This window comes from Eurosta solidaginis, chromosome 2 (assembly GCF_040869045.1).
Source record: "Eurosta solidaginis isolate ZX-2024a chromosome 2, ASM4086904v1, whole genome shotgun sequence".
NCBI classification, from domain to species: domain Eukaryota; kingdom Metazoa; phylum Arthropoda; class Insecta; order Diptera; family Tephritidae; genus Eurosta; species Eurosta solidaginis.
Window position 1 is genome coordinate 72,645,611 of NC_090320.1, and position 20,384 is coordinate 72,665,994.

At 38.2% G+C, this 20,384-nt stretch overlaps 1 protein-coding gene across 11 annotated transcripts in view; it reads left to right on the plus strand.

Moving 5' to 3' along the window:
* Positions 1-20,384, plus strand: part of LOC137242194 (beta-1,3-glucosyltransferase) — a 220,829-nt gene that overhangs the window by 19,914 nt on the left and 180,531 nt on the right. For all 11 annotated transcript variants that reach the window (XR_010950118.1, XM_067769563.1, XM_067769561.1 and 8 more), the window contains exons 3-6: positions 5,986-6,296; positions 9,040-9,173; positions 11,117-11,396; positions 15,197-15,329. Coding sequence is in view for 10 of the 11 variants with exons in the window: in XM_067769563.1 (XP_067625664.1) it covers positions 5,986-6,296; positions 9,040-9,173; positions 11,117-11,396; positions 15,197-15,329 (858 nt within the window). In the remaining variant the exon portion in view is untranslated. The remainder of the gene's footprint in view (positions 1-5,985; positions 6,297-9,039; positions 9,174-11,116; positions 11,397-15,196; positions 15,330-20,384) is intronic.

The window sequence follows — 20,384 nt, forward strand, 5'->3', positions numbered from 1 at the left end:
CTATATACATGTATATTTGTAGTTGATGCTTTTCTGATAGCCATATGCGTGTGTATGTGTGAGTAACTTCTTCGGCTGATGACTACGTCTGTGTGTGTGAGATATCTCTTCGTTGCCTTCTACATAAGTGTCGCTGCTTGCGGTGTTTTGTTGTTGCTATTATTTACTAACAGCCTAGTGATGTCAACATTTTCCACAATATATTTACCAGGTGAGGATTTGTCCTTCAGAAGAACTCTCAAAGTGGTGAAGCGAAAGTGGTGTTCTACTACCCTTACATAGGGGATAGTCGAACTAGTCTAAAAACTGCAGCTATGCGGTTATTCTTAATGAATTCTTGTATCAAAAGGCCGGAAAACAACAGTTTGGACTGGGCATATAACCTTAACATCTTTCAACTTAAAATCGGTTGACTCTCATTCTAAAATGATGTTGCGGTTTTACGAAGGCTATTGAAATCAATGTTTCGAAAACATACAGCGGCAAATTCTGGTCTGCATTTAAAAAATTTATCCAGGGTCCTTGTAAAATTTAAATTATATAGGAAAAAAAAAGACCATTAATAGCAACCGTAAGTCGCCTTTGTGCGTGATCAGCAAAGAGCCACAAATGAGCTCAAGAAATCGTGTCGACAACGAGCATTAGGAGTTAGCGCAGAACATCTCCTTCGGTGAAACTACACTTTGCACGAGACATACAGAAAAAATTGTGACCATTTTAAGTACTTGAATTTTTTCGGCAGACGCAGCAGTACCAGTCCCTTAGAGCGGGGTTAGTTTCGAAGGCTCCCTGGAGTAAATGAAATTAAAGAAAGGAAATGATGGGAGAAGAAGGGAAAAGAATGCAAAGGAATTAGAGTGACATCTTGACTTCCAACCTTTGGGCGAAATCTAGTACTATGAAATAAACAAATTGCACTGTGTGACATTGAATAAATATTCTTTTTGTGACATACCTCCAGTTGTAGGTCTAATCGAACTAATAAGAACACATACTTAGAATTTCAAATGCACGTTCATGATATGGAGTTAGGGGCTAAAAACCCCCGATCCATAGGTTGACAATATATTGGGCTATAACTGTACTTGTCTGCATCACGCACACAATTAAGCAGTATAAGTATTTACGTTGCTTTATAATGCGCTTATATTAGCTTCACTTGTAAATTTGTATGTACATATGTCACACTTTTATAATAAGATGTTACGTGTACACGTCGCTCCCCTTTTTTTAATTTGTAATAAAACAGCATCGGGGTCTTTGCACCTCAACTAGGGTGGAATCTATCATTTAGCCTACCCGATCACTGCAGCGTATTTCAGGTGGAGGTGGCTGCTATAAATGAGGCCGTTGCAGGTGATCACGACTATAATCAAATGTGTGTTTACTCTGACTGCCAGGCTGCACTAAAAGCGCTTGGATAGGTCACATGTAAGTGCAGGACAGTAGAGAAGTGTCGCAAATCTCTTAACGAGATCGCTGAGCAAACTTCCCTCAGTCTGGTATGGTATGTCTGGACACGCGGATATACCGGGCAATGAGATGGCTGACGAACTGGCAAGAGGGGGTACATCTGTTCCGCTTTCTTTGTCCTGGAAGGGTTTGAGCATGCCGATCGCTACACGTAAGCTCACTTTGAAAAGGATTTTCCTTGGGACGCGGGTGTGAGATGGAGCAATATTGAATCCTGCTACCACACTAAGCTCGTGTGGCCTGAATGGGACTCGAGACGCTCAAGAAGTTTCCTTCTTCTTGGAAGGGGGACATATATCTGGTTGTCGGACTTGTAATCGGTCACATAGCAATGGGCAAGCATGCACAACGGCTGGGTGCTTCTTATTATGATTACTGCAGGAGTTGCAAAGACAAAGAGGAGATAGAAACAGTCAAGCACTTTCTGTGCGATTGCCCTGCGCTCTGGCACAAGAGGAAGAAATCTCTGGGATCTCCCTTCTTTGCCAATCTTTGTTATCTAGCTAAGTTGAAACCTAAGAAATTCCTGACGTTTGCTGAATCGACCTATTGGTTTCAGTAGGGGACAGATCCACGTGGTATCACAATGGGACCTTTTTGAGCCTAAGACTCTTTCTTACAGTTATCGGCGGCCTAAGAGAACGTAAGTGGTGAGTCCAGCGCCCTAAGCGCTGCTTTGCTGTATGAGGATATGCATCCCTCTCGACCGTTTACAGGATTGTTCAACAGGATGCAACAGGTCTTCTCTTTTCCTAGTAGCTCTGCTTGAAAGATACTAGCTGAGTTTGGAAGACGGATTGAAAGCGCAAACGCCGCAGTCTATTTTGGACCCGTCAGTGTATAGTGAGGTGACACCGTCCTTACATGCCGTATCCTCACCTTAAATTTCTTGTCAAAATTCAATGTAGGCTAAAGATAATCTGTTCGTATGGCTTTCTAAGGTAGTAGGTGTAAGGCGTGTGTGGAGCTCCAGTGGCAGCTAGTTAAGAATTAAGGTTGACACGACCTCAGTGATTGGTATCCAGTTAGATCTTTTTTGCAGTTTCTATTGCTGCTTATGCTTTTGGGGAGAAGCGTCTCCTCCTCGGACTCCATCACAATTTGTGACAGGGTCTTGTAGAGGTTTGTGTTCAACCTGGTTAGTAAATTTCACCAAGTTAATATTTGATACTTTTTTTCCGCGGTGTGAATTAGTAATGATAGGTCGACATATTCGAAAAATTCCAATTGAAGACGTAATTTGCTTTAAATTTAGTACCCCGGTACTTCCTCCTCGACAAGCTTAATATTTCATATTTCATATTTCATATTTCTTTATTCAGTCTATGATTACAAAAATCTTACAGACTATATTAAACATTATTAAACATAAGGTTTATTTACAGTAAACTTAATTTAAAATGGAAAATAACATATTTTTAAAACTTCGACGAGATATCGCAAAATCAATACAATAATTATTATTGATTGAGTTAATAGCAATTAGAGCGCGAGTGATCGGGCCATTAAGTGCGTAATTAGATCTAAACTGGTCAATTAAAAACATATTATATTGGCGCAAAGTCCGTGATGGAACATAAAAGTTCAAAGACTCTAACAGTATCGGGCAATCAATATTGCCATTGGAAATATCATAAATAAACATTATAGATGTAATTAATCTTCTACTTTCTAATGTGTGAAGATTAATTAGCTTACACCTAGAGATATATGGAGGAAGAGGCAGATCGAAGTTTATATCGTATAAACAGTACTTCATGAATATTTTTTGCACACGTTCGACTCTCTTATTGTGTACCTCATAATAAGGACTCCATATTATGGAACCATACTCAAGCCTTGACCGCACAAAGGCATTATATAATAGTTTTTTAGTATATGGGTCCTTAAACTCGGATCCATTTCTTTTAATAAAGGCCAGTAAGGAATATGCTTTGGGGATAATAAAATTTAAGTGCTCGGTGAATGTAAAAGACGAATCAAATACAACACCTAAATCCCGAATTTTATTCACCCTAAGTAACGGCTTATTAGAGACATAGTAAGACGAAATCAATTTATTACATAATTTGGAATAAGTTATGTAATAACATTTGTTGGCATTCAGCGCAAGCTTATTTTTACAGCACCACTCATTAAAATTATTTAACTCAGATTGTAGTATGAGAGTATCAGACTCGTTCTTGATTCTGAAAAAAATTTTCAAATCATCAGCGTAAAGGAGATAATTGCATTGCTTGAAACAAGCACTTACATCATTGATAAAGAGAATAAAGAAAAGTGGGCCAAGGATACTACCTTGGGGCACACCTGAGGTTGCTACATAAGGCGATGACTTTACGTTGTCAATAACAACAAAATTTATCCTATTGGATAAGTATGAATAAATCCATTGTAAAAATGTTGAGTGGAAACCCATTTTTCGCAATTTAGCCAAGAGAGCTTTGTGCGAAACTCTGTCAAAAGCTTTGGATATGTCCGTATATATGCAGTCAACTTGACAACCATGAGTAAAAGACGAGATGCAGTAATTCGAAAAAACGACCAGATTAGTTACTGTTGAACGCCCCGGAACAAAGCCATGCTGACATGGGCAAATATAACGCTTAACTGCGGACGATAATTTAAACATCACCGTTTTCTCAAAAAGTTTTGAAATCACGGGGATCTTCGATATTGGCCGATAGTTTGTAACGTCAATTTTACTACCACTTTTATGAATAGGTTGAATAAAAGTAGTTTTCCATTCATCCAAAAAGATACCAGACTTTAATGATAAATTAAATATATGCAACAAGGGCTCTGCAACGGAAGCTACACATTGCTTCAGGAAAAAAGATGAAAATTCTTGATAATCACATTGCTTGGAGCTCTTGATCGTCTGAATACTTAAGATAATATCATCAATATCTAGAACTAATGAGGAGAAGTCGAAACAAGACGTTATCTCATTCAACATATCCCCGTCGTCATTCCATAGATCATCAGTAGCAAAGTTTTCTTTAAAAAATTCTGCAAACAAATTGGCTGAATCACTAGACGATGATGAATTCTTGCCCTTGTAAGACACAGACAACGGTATTGTTGAAACCGATTGTTTGGAGCGAATGAAATTCCAAAACGATTTAGGATTCGATTTGATATTATTTTCGAAATTGAGAATATATCTATTGTACAGAAACTTATCAAGACAATTAAACTCCTTCGCGTAATTCAGATATTGTTGCTTGAGTTCGGGACTTCCTGATTTTTTAAAAAGTTTATGATATTTATTACGCAAATTTTTTAGAGTCTTTAAGCTTTTGGTATACCACGGCAACTTGTAAACCCTTGCCGGGAAACGAGGAATATTAATATTCATTATTTCCGAGATATTACTTTTGAATAAGTCAAAGCAGTCTGAAAGATTGCGATTATTAAAAAGAGACTGCCAGTCAATATTTGAGATCAAATTATTGATCAAGGCAAAATCACATCGGCTATAGTTGAAACCAACTTCATTATTGAGTTTAATATTTCCAAATTCATAAAACTTAATCTCCAATATCAATGGTACGTGATGTTTATCAGTATTAGATAACGGGCAGAGAGAACGAATTAAATTATAATTAAGATCATTACTAACAAATATAAGATCGAGGATTTTAATATTTGAGATCATTTCTGAGATATAGACCAAATATGAACCAGAGCGATCCCCAATATGTGTTCACACATTATGGGTATGAAATAGGATGTGTTAATTAGGGCATTAGCAAGGGGTCTTGGTTAAGAAGAATAGCGAGAGGAAACGGGGGAGTTAGACAAAAAGCTATAGGCTAAAAAAGAGGAAAAGGAAAATAGTAAATAGGAGTGGGAATTGGAGGTGGAGCGAAGGTGAGGAGTGACAGGAAGAAAAAATGGAGAAAGTACTAAGGGAATACAGGAAGGAGAGGAACCTAGAGAAGGGAGGCAGATGAGGAAAAATTGAGCGAAGTTTAGGGAGAGGAGGAATAAAAATCGGTGAAGATAAAGGAGGAAGACACGGAGGAGAGACAGGGATCAAACACGGAGAGGAGGAGGAAGAGGCAAGAAGAAATATTTATATTTTTTTTTTTTACAGAAAAGATAATACGACAAATGGCTCTGTTTATTGAGAAAGAAAATACCTGGCAGAGAGGAATATTATCGGGTAGGAGAACGTCTCTTTTTTTAGATTATACCTGCGTTAGTTTCATAGAGTTCGGTTTATAAAAACAAAGATACTGAAATCGGTTGATCAGTTGAAGCATTGAATACCTGTTTCAGCTGACCATTTTGTATAGATATTCCATATATGATTAAGAAAAAGTAGAGGAAACTGCCATAGAGAGTGAGGAAGGGAAGCGATGCTCACTTTTAAAATGAAGGCAAACCAATTTTTGGGCAGAACAAAGTCGTCAAGTACTCTAGTTTCAAAATAAAACTTAAAATGTTTAATAAAATATCCGTACTAACAAATTTAAATTTTTTCTGCTATCTTTATTTTTATAGAAACCACTGGAGTATTGTTCCTCATAGCCAGCCAAGACGATCCTTATCATCGCCCATTAGCAACACGTCTATGCGATGACATTATTTACCAAGCCGAAAGCGAACTGTCAAAATCTAACTATATTATCACAGTTCATATATTGCATAAAATATTTAATTTCTCAAGCTATTGGGCGATAAAGAATGTCTTACCTGTCGTCCGTTCTAAACTACTTGGCGAGCATACCAAATGGGTGGTTTGGTTGGAAGAGAGTACGCACGTCGCTTTGTTGGAGCTTTTACAACACCTAGAGCAGGAGGATGCCACACAGGTAAGTTAGGGGATTAGGAATGAAATATGTGACTACATAGTTAATCTTATTGAGTGTAAAGTAAATGTACGTATGTATGTCGGAAATTATTAGATACGTGTAATTTTATGTGCGAAAATTAAAATGGGCACTCTTTTAAGCATATCTATTTATAAAGTTTAAAATTCTATTTGCACATCTGACTCTATTAAAGACTGTATAAACCGTAGAATATATGTCTGTAATCATCTTTTTCTAGCAAGATATTCACTTTAAGCGATAAACATTTTTGAGAATCAAGGCGCACAAACACTTGCTGATTTTTTTAAATTAAGGCCGCGGCACAATGAAATTTTTCATATAGATGCGTTATTTAACGCAATCTTATGCATTCCAATAACATCACCACAATCAACCAAGATGTTGCGCTTGTAAATGTGAAGGAACTTCAGACTTGGTAATTGAAGTTTATTTCGCCTTGCCTATTCACTTACAAAATTTCGCAAAGCACTTTTATAAAAATTCTCCCTATACAACATAAATACTTGCCAACATATTTTGTGTCGTATTCATTTGTTATATTGCAGTTTGTAATTCGAAAAATTTTAGAAAAGTTATCAACGAGTGGGAAAAATAATTTCACTTGCAAAGTGTGCCAGCAACTTTAGCCAAAGCAAATGTCAAATTCTTCTTCTTATGCTTTGCTTGCAAAAAAGTTGCAAGTTGGCCACTTTTTCATGTCAGATGGTGCCAGCGTCACTCAATCTCTCCATAAAAATACGCGCAATCTACTAATAATTGAAGTGTTTAAATAACTCGGTATAAAACGAGTTGTGCTTAATAGCGGAGACACGAACCTCTGTTCTACGGTGCTATCATCAAATATCTTAGTGGATTGTAGGTACTAAAACGACACCATATTTGCGTGTTTTTTCGTTTTTATAAACTATATTTATATTATTTAAGACACAAACTATGACTGATAACTCACTAAATTTTTACAAGCCTTTGCGCTGACAAGTATTTTTCACAACGTCATTCGCGAAATATATAGAAATAAGGGGAACTCCCCGCCTTTTAGATAAGCTCAGAAAAGTTGACCATGAATTAACTTTTGAGAACGGTACGTGGACGTACAAATACGGTCAACTTTTGTGATTCTACTTTACGATTCTACTTTACTTGGTTTATAATTTGACTAATACATCTGTCCCTTGTTCACTTCACCAAATCCCTCTTCTTATTTCTAAACACCGTTTAGTGACTTCCGAGTTCTGGTTTTATTGGTATGGGTCTTAACATTGCAAACCAAAGTTTAGCGTACAACCCGCAAGATTGGGATTTTAATCGCCTCTTATGACAAACATTCTTACCGCGTGTGTACTCTAAGCCCCCTTGCCCGAAGTCGCAAAAATTAGTTGCTAGTGTGCCGCTTGATTCTACGATCTGTCAAAATTTACCTTCTTAGGCTATTAAGCAAATGCCTTAATGCCTTAATTCGTAAATAATTTTTTCTAAGAAACATGACGGTGTTAAAATTTTAAGGAAGTTCAGGATTTTGTAAAAATGGTCTAGCATCATTGCATTGCAAACTTCCCTAGCATATTTTTTACGGTATACTAAAAAAATTCGCGGCTATGCATTTGCTACGTCGTTGCAAAAACGCAACATCAAAAACCGTAGTATAATTTTTCAAAATTAATTAGCAAATCATCAACTGTCAAGACAAAATAAAAATTGTATAGAAAAAAATTTTAATTAAAAAAGTTTCTCACGATCCGTAGTTTATATTTGCTATAGTAACGTTTCCAACGTCAAATAAAAAAATTCTGAACTCCCTTAATTTGATAAATTTCTACGTTTACAACACTCTTCAAATTTTTCATACTGCTAAGTGAATCACCTTAGTATGTCCCTGCAGAAAATCGTGCGATTAATCCCTAAGGAGAGTGGTCTGCGATTGATCTCTTTTGTCCATATTGGGGTATAATTGATCCCCCCTAACCCCTTTTGGGTATATTTGGCATCAGTCGATTTAAAAGTTATGTAGCCAATTGAAAAAAACAAACAGCAACGAAATAAAAAAAAAGAATTAAATATGATTGAATAGCATTATTTAAGAAAAATGCGGGGCTCTATACCGAACCTAAAATACTAGGATCATATGTTCCATTATCGCAATATTTGTTTTGTTTTCATTATTCTACAACACCAATACGAAAAAAATTTAAGAATATTGTATTAGAGTTTAAAAAAGTTTTAAGTCCGTTAAAAATTCTGTACAGGTAGAAATAGGCCTAGTCCGCCAATACCCATAGGCGAACAAAAGAGACTTATGTAACTGTGGCTGTACAGGTACGAAGAGAATATGTACGACACTCCACGTATTTAAACAAAAAGGTCGGACAATTCCCATAGGGGTACAAAGAGGAAGTGTCGTACAGTAGAGAAAAGATATATCCGACAGTACCCGTAGGGTATAAAGGTGACCAGTCCGACACTACCCGTTCAGGCATAAATTGGTCTCTCCATAGGACATGCTCAAACAAAACGGACTACTCCAACCCATATAAAGAGTTCAGAACTGGCTATAGTCGCATACTCCTTAGCGACTCATCCCGGATTCATCTTACCCTTGTCGCATTTTTTGCAGGGGTCTTTTACTTTATGTACATATGTATGTAGTATGTAAGTGTGTACTACGTGAAAATTCAATTAATTTATACAAAATATCTAACATTCACATATTTCTACTCCATCACAGCTTCTTTATTTGGGTCACACGCTCTATGACAATCAAGCCAATATCAGACATCACTTTGCTTTTCACAAGGATCCGTCATGGTTTCCATTTCCATTTCAACGTGCTGGCATTGTTTTCTCAAGGGCCTTAATAATGTAAGTCGAACTAGGAACTGATTATGTCTTATTTATTTTACTTCTAATTTTAATGCTTTTCCATGCATGGGTTAGGTTGTGTATTTAGCTCGATTTAATGCAAAAACTTCTCAAATCATAATTATTGAATTGGCTAGAGAGTCATAAACAAGAAAATGTAATTGCATTTATAGTCCAGTAACGCTATATAAAGTATAAAGCGAAACGGTATCTCTTTAAAAGCGCTAAATTTTTTGTTTAAACCGTAACTGTTATTTTGACTACAATCACAGGAACCGGGTCCATTCTTACTTACTCACTTATATGGCGCTTAACCGTTTAAATGGTTATGGCCGTCCAAAAAGGCGCGCCAGTCGCTTCTTCTCTCTGCCAACCGGCGCCAATTGGTCACACCAAGGGAGTTTAAATCGTTTTCCACCTGGTCCTTCCAGCGGAGTGGGGGCCGCCCTCTACCTCTGCTTCCATAGGCGGGTTCCGATAGAAACACTTTCTTGGCCGGAGCGTCATCTTTTATTCGAATAACATGGCCTAGACAGCGCAGCCACTGCGTTTTAATCCGCTGGACTATGTTGATGTCTGTGTGGAGCTCGTACTTAACATTTTGAAGTGCTGATAAATGGCAGTTGCCCCCCTGTGCAGACCTTTGAAACGCGCTCTTGGGTGGTTTAGTTGTAGGTGGTTCTGTGAAAGTTTCTGCTTTTGACTGAATAATTTAAATGTAAATATGCGCCATTCTCTAGAACACTTACACTCGATGACGCTGATTTCATCGAGACAATTTTTTTTTCGGTAGCTTATCGAAAACGAATCGCTATGTGATTCTCTTTTTTACCATGAATATTTGGAGTCGTGTGTAGAAGTCCACGCAAACTTCTGACAGCCGTTCACCTGGGAACGGCCAGAGCGATTGTTTTCAATGCGGTTCAAGCAGTTCACTATTCCCGGTCGCTTGTGGCCGAGTATCCTTAGCCACTGAACATTCGTTGGTAGTGAGCTAATGTGGGAAGGCGACAATCTGGCAGGAATCTGACGTACTCGCTTTAAGGGCTGGCTGGGGAATTTTCATCGGCAGCGTCTGTCCAGCACAAGGTGTAAGTGGACATCTGTTTTGGATCAAGCGGCTCGCTATATAAACTTGCAAATCATATTTTCATTCCCGCTGGGCGGATAAGAAGACAACCCGCGGATAAGAAGACAACCCTTAACTTTGTCGGATGCAGATCCGGTACATTCCGGTAACAAGCACCATTATGATACTAGCCCGACCATATTGGGTTGTAGAAACTATATATTGCGCTGGCAACCCCTTGAACGAGTTGCGCTACGCAACCCCTTGAATCGATTTGGTATTTTAGTTTCCTCTTACAACAGGCATACCTGCCGCTGGTATATTTTAAGCCCCCTAGCCCGGGGGGCCATAGCGGTCATAATTCTCAGCACAATTACCTCGAGAATCATGCGTCCTAGAAAAATTTTGTGTGAATATGAAATTTTGCATTTTCATTCTACTTTTTAAGGGTATTTTGTAAAAATAATATATATTTTCAGAAAAACAAAATTTCAAAAATTTAAATTTAAACCCTTTTGATTTTAGAATATTTTGAAAAGTTAGACAAATTGATACTTTTTGAAGATGGGTTTGAAGGGGTTCAGGACCTGCAGACAAACGAAGAGCACGGCTCGTGAGCCCCGAACTTCTTCCTCCACTGTGCTGCAGAAATTCCCGATTTTCTATTTGAGGTCAAATTGTTATCAAACTTGAGAAATTTACTTGCATATGCCGTGCTAGCTTTGAACTGAAAGTAATTGGCATAAATAGGCACTGCAAGTAATAGAATTAGTGGCTATAGGTTGATATCGAGCAATTGTTTCGCGTTTTTTACAATTTTGATAAATATTTTAACTTAACACTTATTATTTTTCTTTTATGCTACAAAAACTAGCAAAACGGCTGATGCACTGGATAAGCAGAGTACTTCAGCGCGAGACTTTCCTTTTACCATCGATATGGAATACGAATTGGCGCTCTTTATTTATAATGAAGTAAAGGCGGATTATGGAGAAAGTAATCATGCGGCTGAGGGACACACAGACGCAAATAACAGTCGAAAAGTACTCATGCGTAAAGCGCATTACATATGCCCGCGGTCGAGTGAAGAGATTCCAATATCGTCGAACAAAAAATGCGCTATGTATGCAAAGCCACTGGACAAGAGCAACTGCGTGAGTAAAACAATTAAATTTTTATAAGTAATCTAAAAAAACGTATTAAAATATTAAAAAGAAAATTTCCTATAATATCTTAACTTTATGCAAGCAAAAAAGTGTTGTAATCCTCTGGGCTGCAATCAAAAAATAAATAAATGCAAGGCGCGATAACCGCCGAAGAGATTTTAGGCCGAGCTTCTCTTCCAATTTGCGTCGTGCTCCTTCTTTCGAAATCCTCTTCAACGTCTCCTTATTCTTGCATATTGCGTTTGGGTTACGTGCAATAGTGTCAATGGAACTAGCGTCAATTGACATTAATACGCTTTGGAAAGAGAATTAATGCCAACGACATTAATTCCAAATCTAAAAGAGAATTAACGTCAGAATCATGCTGGAATCAACGTCATTGACATTAGTCCTGTTTTGAAAAGGAATTAATGCCAGATAAACTTTTTCTTCTATTTGACATTAATTCGCTTTTGCAAAAAGAAAACTTCTTATTCTTCCAAAATTTGTTGTCTATTACAATAGGATTTGAAATTTTTTTAACATTAATTTTAAAAATAAAAAAGACCGCAGGCGAAAATCGCGCGATTTTTTCCCAATTTTTCGCCTACGGCGCTTTTTTAAGCGGTTTTATTTAGCTCGACTTAAGCTAGGACCTACCTAATTATTTTCTGGCTTTTAGTATTATTATTACTTCATGTAAGTATTGTTTTCAATAAAACCGTATAACTTAAAATTTTTATACTCAGTTGAGCAGAGCTCACAGAGTATATTAACTTTGATTGGATAACGGTTGGTTGTACAGGTATAAAGGAATCGAGATAGATATAGACTTCCATATATCAAAATCATCAGTATCGAAAAAAAATTCGATTGAGCCATGTCCGTCCGTCCGTCCGTCTGTCCGTTAACACGATAACTTGAGTAAATTTTGAGGTATCTTGATGAAATTTGGTATGTAGGTTCCTGAGAACTTGTCTCAGATCGCTATTTAAAATGAACGATATCGGACAATAACCACGCCCACTTTTTCGATATCGAAAATTTCGAAAAATCGAAAAAGTGCGATAATTCATTACCAAATACGTATTAAGCGATGAAACTTGGTAGGTGAGTTGAACTTATGACGCAGAATAGAAAACTAGTAAAATTTTGGACAATGGGCGTGGCACCGCCCACTTTTAAAAGAAGGTAATTTAGAAGTTTTGCAAGCTGTAATTTGACAGTCGTTGAAGATATCATGATGAAATTTGGCAGGAACGTTACTCTTATTACTATATGTCTGCTTAACGAACGACCACGCCCACTTTTTAAAAAAAATTTTTTTTTAATTCAAATTTTAAAAGAAAAGTTTATATCTTTACAGTATATAAGTAAATTATATTAACATTCAACTCCAGTAATGACATGTTGCAACAAAATACAAAAATAAAAGAAAATTTCAAAATGGGCGTGGATCCGCCCTTTTTCATTTAATTTGTCTAGGATACTTTTAATGCCATAAGTCGAACAAAAATGTACCAATCCTTGTGAAATTTGGTAGAGGCTTAGATTCTAGGACGATAACTGTTTTCTGTGAAAAAGTGCGAAATCGGTTGAAGCCACGCCCAGTTTTTATACACAGTCGCCGTCTGTCCTTCCGCTCGGCCGTTAACACGATAACTTGAGCAAAAATAGATATATCTTTACTAAACTCAGTTCACGTACTTATCTGAACTCACTTTGTATTGGTGCAAAAAATTGCCGAAATCCGACTATGACCACGCCCACTTTTTCGATATCGAAAATTACGAAAAATGAAAAAAATGCCATAATTATATACCAAATACGAAAAAAGGGATGAAACATGGTAATTGTATTGGTCTATTGACGCAAAATATAACTTTAGAAAAAAACTTGGTAAAATGGGTGTGACACCTACCATATTAAGTAGAAGAAAATGAAAAAGTGTTGCAGGGCGAAATCAAAAGCCCTTGGAATCTTGGAAGGAATACTGTTCGTGGTATGACATATATAAATAAATTAGCGGTACCCGACAGATGATGTTCTGGATCACCCTGGTCCACATTTTGGTCGATATCTCGAAAACGCCTTCACATATACAACTAAGGACCACTCCCTTTTAAAACCCTCATTAATACCTTTAATTTGATACCCATATCGTACAAACACATTCTAGAGTCACCCCTGGTCCACGTTTATGGCGATATCTCGAAAAGGCGTCCACATATAGAACTAAGGCCCACTCCTTTTTAAAATACTCATTAACACCTTTAATTTGATATCCATATCGTACAAAAAATTCTAGAATCAGCCCTGGCCCACCTTTATGGCGATATCTCGAAAAGGCATCCACCTATAGAACTAAGGCCCACTCCCTTTTAAAATACTCATTAACACCTTTCGTTTGATACCCATATCGTACAAACAAATTCTAGAGTCACCCCTGGTCCACCTTTATGGCGATACCTTGAAAAGGCGTCCACCTATAGAACTAAAGCCCACGCCCTTTTAAAATACTCATTAACACCTTTCATTTGATACCCATATCGTACAAACAAATTCTAGAGTCACCCCTGGTCCACCTTTATGGCGATATCTCGAAAAGGCGTCCACCTATAGAACTAAGGCCCACGCCCTTTTAAAATACTCATTAACACCTTTCATTTGATACCCTTATTGTACAAACGCATTCTAGATTCACCCCTGGTCCACGTTTATGGCGATATCCCGAAAAGGCGTCCACCCATAGAACTAAGGTCCACTCCCTTTTAAAACACTTATTAACACCTTTCGTTTGATACCCATATTGTACAAACGCATTCTAGAGTCAACCCTGGTCCACTTTTATAACGATATTCCGAAAAGGCGTCCACCTATAGAACTAAGGCCCATTCCATTTTAAAATACTCATTAACACCTTTCATTTAATACCCATATAGTACAAACAAATTCTAGAGTCACCCTGGTCCACCTTTATGGCGATATCTCGAAAAGGCGTCCACATATAGAACTAAGGCCCACGCCCTCTTAAAATACTCATTAACACCTTTCATTTGATACTCATATCGTACAAACAAATTCTAGAGTCACCCCTGGTCCATCTTTATGGCGATATCTCGAAAAGGCGTCCATCTATAGAACTTAGGCCCACGCCCTTTTAAAATACTCATTAATACCTTTCATTTGATACCCATATCGTACAAAATAAATTCTAGAGTCACCCCTGGTCCACCATTATGGCGATATCTCGAAAAGGCGTCCACCTATAGAACTATGGCCCACTTCCTCTTAAAATACTCTTTAATACCTTCCATTTGATACACATGTCATACAAACACATTCCAGGGTTACCCTAGGTTCTTTTTACAACATGGTGATTTTCCCTTACTTTGTCTCCACAGCTCTCTAATGAGTATATAATGTTCGGTTACACCCGAACTTAGCCTTCCTTACTTGTTTTTAATTATTTTATTTTTTTATTTTTTCGAAAAATATCTCTGAATAATATGAATAGAAAATATGGAATTAAAAATCGCGCTATTTTCAGAAATTATGGAGATTAAAGCAAATAAAGAAGTTTAAATTTGGCCAGCTCAACGCCAGATTTGGACTAACAACGGCAACACAAGTCCTAGTCTTATTACTCACAGCTGCTTTTTGCGTGGGCGGCGTTAAATAATCCCAAAGCGTACTTAAGCCAATTGACATTAGTTCTCTTTCGGATTTGGAATTAGTGTCATTGACATTAATTCTCTTTTAAAAGCGCAACTTTGGTAGCAACATTGACATATATTGTATTCCTACAGATAACCGCGCACCCAGAAAGTATATTTTTTGCTGTCAAAACCTGCAAACGTTTTCACAATGACCGATTACCAATTATCAAAGCAACTTGGGGGCGAATCGCCACACATATACGATATTATAGCGATGTAGCAGGTGAGTTTAATATAAAAATACATACATACATGAATACGTGTAGAGGTATCTAATGAACTTTATATAGGTATATACCCTGGAAGAAATGTGATAAGTCGGTGATGCGTTCAGAATTAGTGTCAAAGAATTCTAGACGAACTCTTCCCTCTTGAAATTCGATTCTTATAGTAAAATAACAAAATGTAGAATGTTGAATGCAAATGCATTTGTCCATTTACATACAAAATTTCGCGAAACACTGTTATAAGCATTTTCACTATACAAAAAAACTCGCTAACATATTTTGCTGCAATTCATTTGTTAAAATCCAATTATTAACTGTTGCAAATGTTATAAAATTACCAACGAGTGGGAAAAATAACTTCACTTGCAAAGTGTGAAAGCACTCATAGCCAAAACACATGTCAAATTCTTCTTATGCTTTGCTTGCAACAAAAGTTGAATGATGGCTATTTTTTCACGTCAGACGGCGCTAGTGTCCCTCGATCTACCGTTCTCCTTAAAAATACGTGTAATTTAGTATTGCTTCAAATAGAACCCTTACAAGAAGCGTTCTGCATAGTTTTTGTAGTGGAGGAACCAAGGTTTAAATTGTGCACCAATTCAAGTCTCCAGCATGTCAGATTTCAGAGAAAACTAGGGGTAAAAAAAAACCCTAAAACACTATCTATACCGCCACTTTTCTCAAAATTATGACGTGATAAGCACTTTTCAACTTCAGATTCGCATTCAGCGCGCAAAAATACGTCCGAAATCACCGTGATTTAAAAAAAAGAAAAATCATTGCGGACCTAGTCGATTAGCTGAATAATCGATTGTTAATAAGAGCCCTACTGTAAATCATTTTTATTGATTCAATTTACTCGAAATCCAGTGTAATAAAAAATTAAAAACACCCAACAAAAATTTGCGCTTCGCTAACTTTTCGTATGTTAGTAAAAAATGAATACTTCTCTTACACCGAAAGAAATGGAGCTAGTTAAATCAACAAGTCAGGTTTGTTGTTCTTGACTTAAATTTTCATAAAATTGATCGCATTATGCTTAGTTCAAGCGAGGTTTTTGTCAATATAACAAGTAATGAAATAAGTTGTTTCAACAAGTCTTTAGTCCTTATTTAATTGCCTATTATTTCTCATTCTATTTAGTTCATTTAGTGACTCATTATTACAAGGACTCTTTCCTGACAATTTTTTACAATTTAAGTCCAGAATACATAATCCTTCCAAAGACTTTACCCGACTCAGCGTCCCGAATGCTTGTCCCTCCTCGAACTCTAAAATATTTTGATGTCACTTCCACCGGACTGTATGTAATATTTGTTCCAAATATGAGCCATAAAGCGATTTTTATTTCTATATGTAATATGTGTACCAAATATGAGCCAAATCGGACCACAAATACGATTTTTTTGAAAATTTTCGAGCCATGCGCCACCTATCGGAGCTTTCTGTTCTTATTATTGCATTGTCATCGGGTTCTGAACTTTGTTCCAAGTTCCCATCTTGTAGCTTATCGAGAATTACTTAAATTTCAACTACAAAATTCTGTTCGGCCGGCCGCTACACAGATTCAAGCTAAATAAAACTGTATAAATACCATATTCTCAATCAATTTAACTTAGTTTTAATGTTAAATGATCTCATTTCATTGGTCATTTCAACAGTGTACAACTGTCAATATTGTAACGAATTTACTGCAAATCCTCTTATTTGCAACCTTCTTCTAAGTTCGAATCACTAAACTGTTGAATAAATAACTCCAATATTGAATAATGGAAAAATGGCCTTTATTAAAGTACTTCACAATAAATAATATTGCTATTGCTCGCCAGATAGCGTCTTAATCAAAACTGCTTGCAGCGCCTCTACCGTGGTTGCCTTTTATACTATTTGATTTCCTCGTTGCATCTTCTAGGCGCTTCCATTTCTAGAATTTACTAGTTGGTTATCTGTTATAATTATAACTACAGATGTACGTGTATAGCTATCATATGCGCGTGCGTTTGTGAGCGACACTTCCACAATTATATTGATATCTGCATGTGTTTGTGCGTTGCTTTTTTTTTTTTTTTTTTTTTTTTGCGGGGAGGCTGAAAAATTCCTAATGCACCATAATTGCTGCCGTCGCAGCAACCGTGTGTCCGTAGACTACCCCAGCACCACTTTCGCATTACTTCAGGGTGGCGTTCCATATTTCTCATTTTTTTAGAGCCTACTGTTGTCCCTGCGTCCAGGTTCCCGCTATTTGCTCTGAGTGTCCATTTAATCGCCACTGCTTCGCATGCGCATTTCTCTGCGCTCCCTCTCAGCATCCATCAGGCGTGTCATTACTATAAATGCCATTTTGCTCACTGCAGTCCAGCATTATTTCCTGCTGCACATATGTGAAACTAAATTTCTCGTGGTAGGTTCCTCCCCAAAGACTCCATGCAAGGTGAGTCTTTCTTCGTGGAAACGGGGGCAGTAGAACATGACGTGTTCTGCGTTTTCTAACTCTGTGGTACACATTGGGCAATGAGGATCTTCCTCTATCCTACGCTTCCATAAATACTCTTTGAAACCGCGATGTCCACTCATTATCTGCGTGAGATGGTAGTTCAGTTCGCCGTGCTTCCGCTCATTCCATTGAGCTACGTTCCAAACTAGTGTGAAAGTCCAACGCCCTTTACTCGCGGCCTCCCACCGTTCTTGCCATTTAGCTATTGTTTGTGTCCTTGCTCTTTTCTTGTCTTCTTCAGATGGTCGCTCGATATTAGTGTTATACAGATCGGTCATTTCGCTTGCCAGTAAGTCCACTGGGATTTTCCGGGTTAGAACCAGGATCGCGTCATCGGACACCGTCCGATAAGCACTTGCTATTCTTAAAGAAGCAAGTCGGTACGCTGCTAATATATATTTTTGATGGGTCTGTTTAGATCCATACCACACTGGTGCTGCGTATAGTATTATTGAGCTGGTTACTGTGGACAATAGCTGACGTATAGCTTCGCTCGGACCACCAATGTTAGGCATTATTCGCATAAGTGATCCATTAACTTTGGTAATTTTCTCCCCCACCGCTCTGAAGTGCTCTTTGAAAGTTAACTTAGAGTCAATGTGCACTCCTAAGTATTTTAAGGAATCCTTTGAGGTGATTTGATGATCCCCGACAGTTAAGACTAACTCGTTCGCCGACCGTTTGGAGCTTACTAATACCACTTCCGTCTTTTGGCTAGCCAACTCCAGTCCTGTATTGGTCAGCCATTCCTTTATTCTTGCTACGGCGTCATTACATAATGCTTGAAGCAGGTCCAGTTTCTTGGCCACTACTACCACTGCAATATCATCAGCATATCCCACAATTTGCGTGTTTTCTGGTAGATCAATCTTTAGCACCCCGTCATACATTACATTCCAAAGCGTTGGACCGAGAACAGATCCCTGTGGGACGCCTCCTGTGATTTTGTACTCTTTAGCTCCTTGATTCGTGTCAAAAAGAAGTACTCTGTCTTTAAGATAGCTGCCTATAATTCTGCGTAAGTAAGCTGGAGTGCCGAAGCTTTGCAGCGCTGCCATTATCTGCATCCAGTTCGCAGTGTTAAAAGCATTCTTGATGTCCAACATAATCAGTGCACAGAACTTCCTTTTATTTTGGCCTCCAGAGATAGCTTCTCTAGCTATATTGACGACTGTTTGTATTGCATCTACGGTGGATCTTGATTTGCGAAATCCATATTGACTATTCGATAAGCCACCTGGTCTTTCTAGACTCAGCTGTAGGCGCTCACTAATTATACGCTCGAAAATCTTCCCTAGGGAATCCAGCATACAAAGTGGCCTATATGAGGATGGTTGGTCCGGCTGTTTACCACGTTTCAGCAATAGGACAAGTCTTTGTCGTTTAAAAAGATCAGTAAATAATGTAGCCCTAGTTGTAATCGCGGCTTTAAGGGCTATGTTTGGTACTTCATCGGGTCCTGGGGATTTGTTATCAGCAACTCTTTTTGCAGTGTCCAGCACCTCTTGCTCTGTAATTTGCGGAATTTCCGTACTTTCTAGATCCCCGCTTGGATAAGTCCAGCGATCTTGCGCCGGGAAAAGTGTTTCAACAATAATATTCATCAGTATCGGGCACGTAGGTTGCTGTGATATCGGTCCTTTAACTTTGGCCATCACAGTTCTGTAGGCTGATCCCCAAGGACCTAGGTCGACATTATCCAGCAGGTCCCTGAAGCATAACTTCTTGCTCTTTTTTATGGCATTTTTAAGTGCCTTTCTTTGTGCGACATAGGTGCTGTGTAGCTCTGCATATCGTGGTGATGAGCGTGCCCTCTGCGCTATTCTTCGTACTTTGTGGCATTTTCTACGCTCTTCCGCAATTTCGTCATCCCACAAATATATTGGAGTGCGCTGTGCTTTTCCGCGACTTCTGGGCATGGCAGCATCACATGCCATACATAGCAACTTAGTGATTTGAACCGACTGGTCTTCCCCATGCGATTCTCGTACTATGGCGTCCTTCCAGATAATGTCAAATATTTGTGGGTCGAAAAGGTGCTGTTTCCATTTCCTACTTTGTCGATGTCTTGCTGCTACCGTTCGTGGAGTTTCGAGCAGCTCTACGCTAATAGCTTTATGGTCGCTGTGTGTGTAGACGTTGCTTATGGACCATTTTGCTCGTCTTGCTATTTCGCTGCTAGCGAAGGTGAGATCTATAATGGATCGTCTGGTACCTGTATCGAAGGTATATATCCCTGGTTCATTTAGGAGTTCTAGCCTCAAAGAAGTAAGGCTTTGGAGGAGAACTCTCCCTCTTTCGTTGGTTCGTCTACTTCCCCACACAGATGACCATGCATTGAAGTCTCCACACACTAAAAGCGGGTGTTTACCTCGTGCTTCAATGGTGATCCCGTATATCATGTCTGCGAACTCGGCGATGGTCATGCTCGGAGGGGCATAGCAAATGAAGGCGTATATACCGTTGATTTTTGCCCACGTGAATCCTGCTACCGTTGGCGTGATAATTTCCTGTGGGAGAAATTTCCCTGGTGCCCAAATTGAGGCTTTCCCTGCTG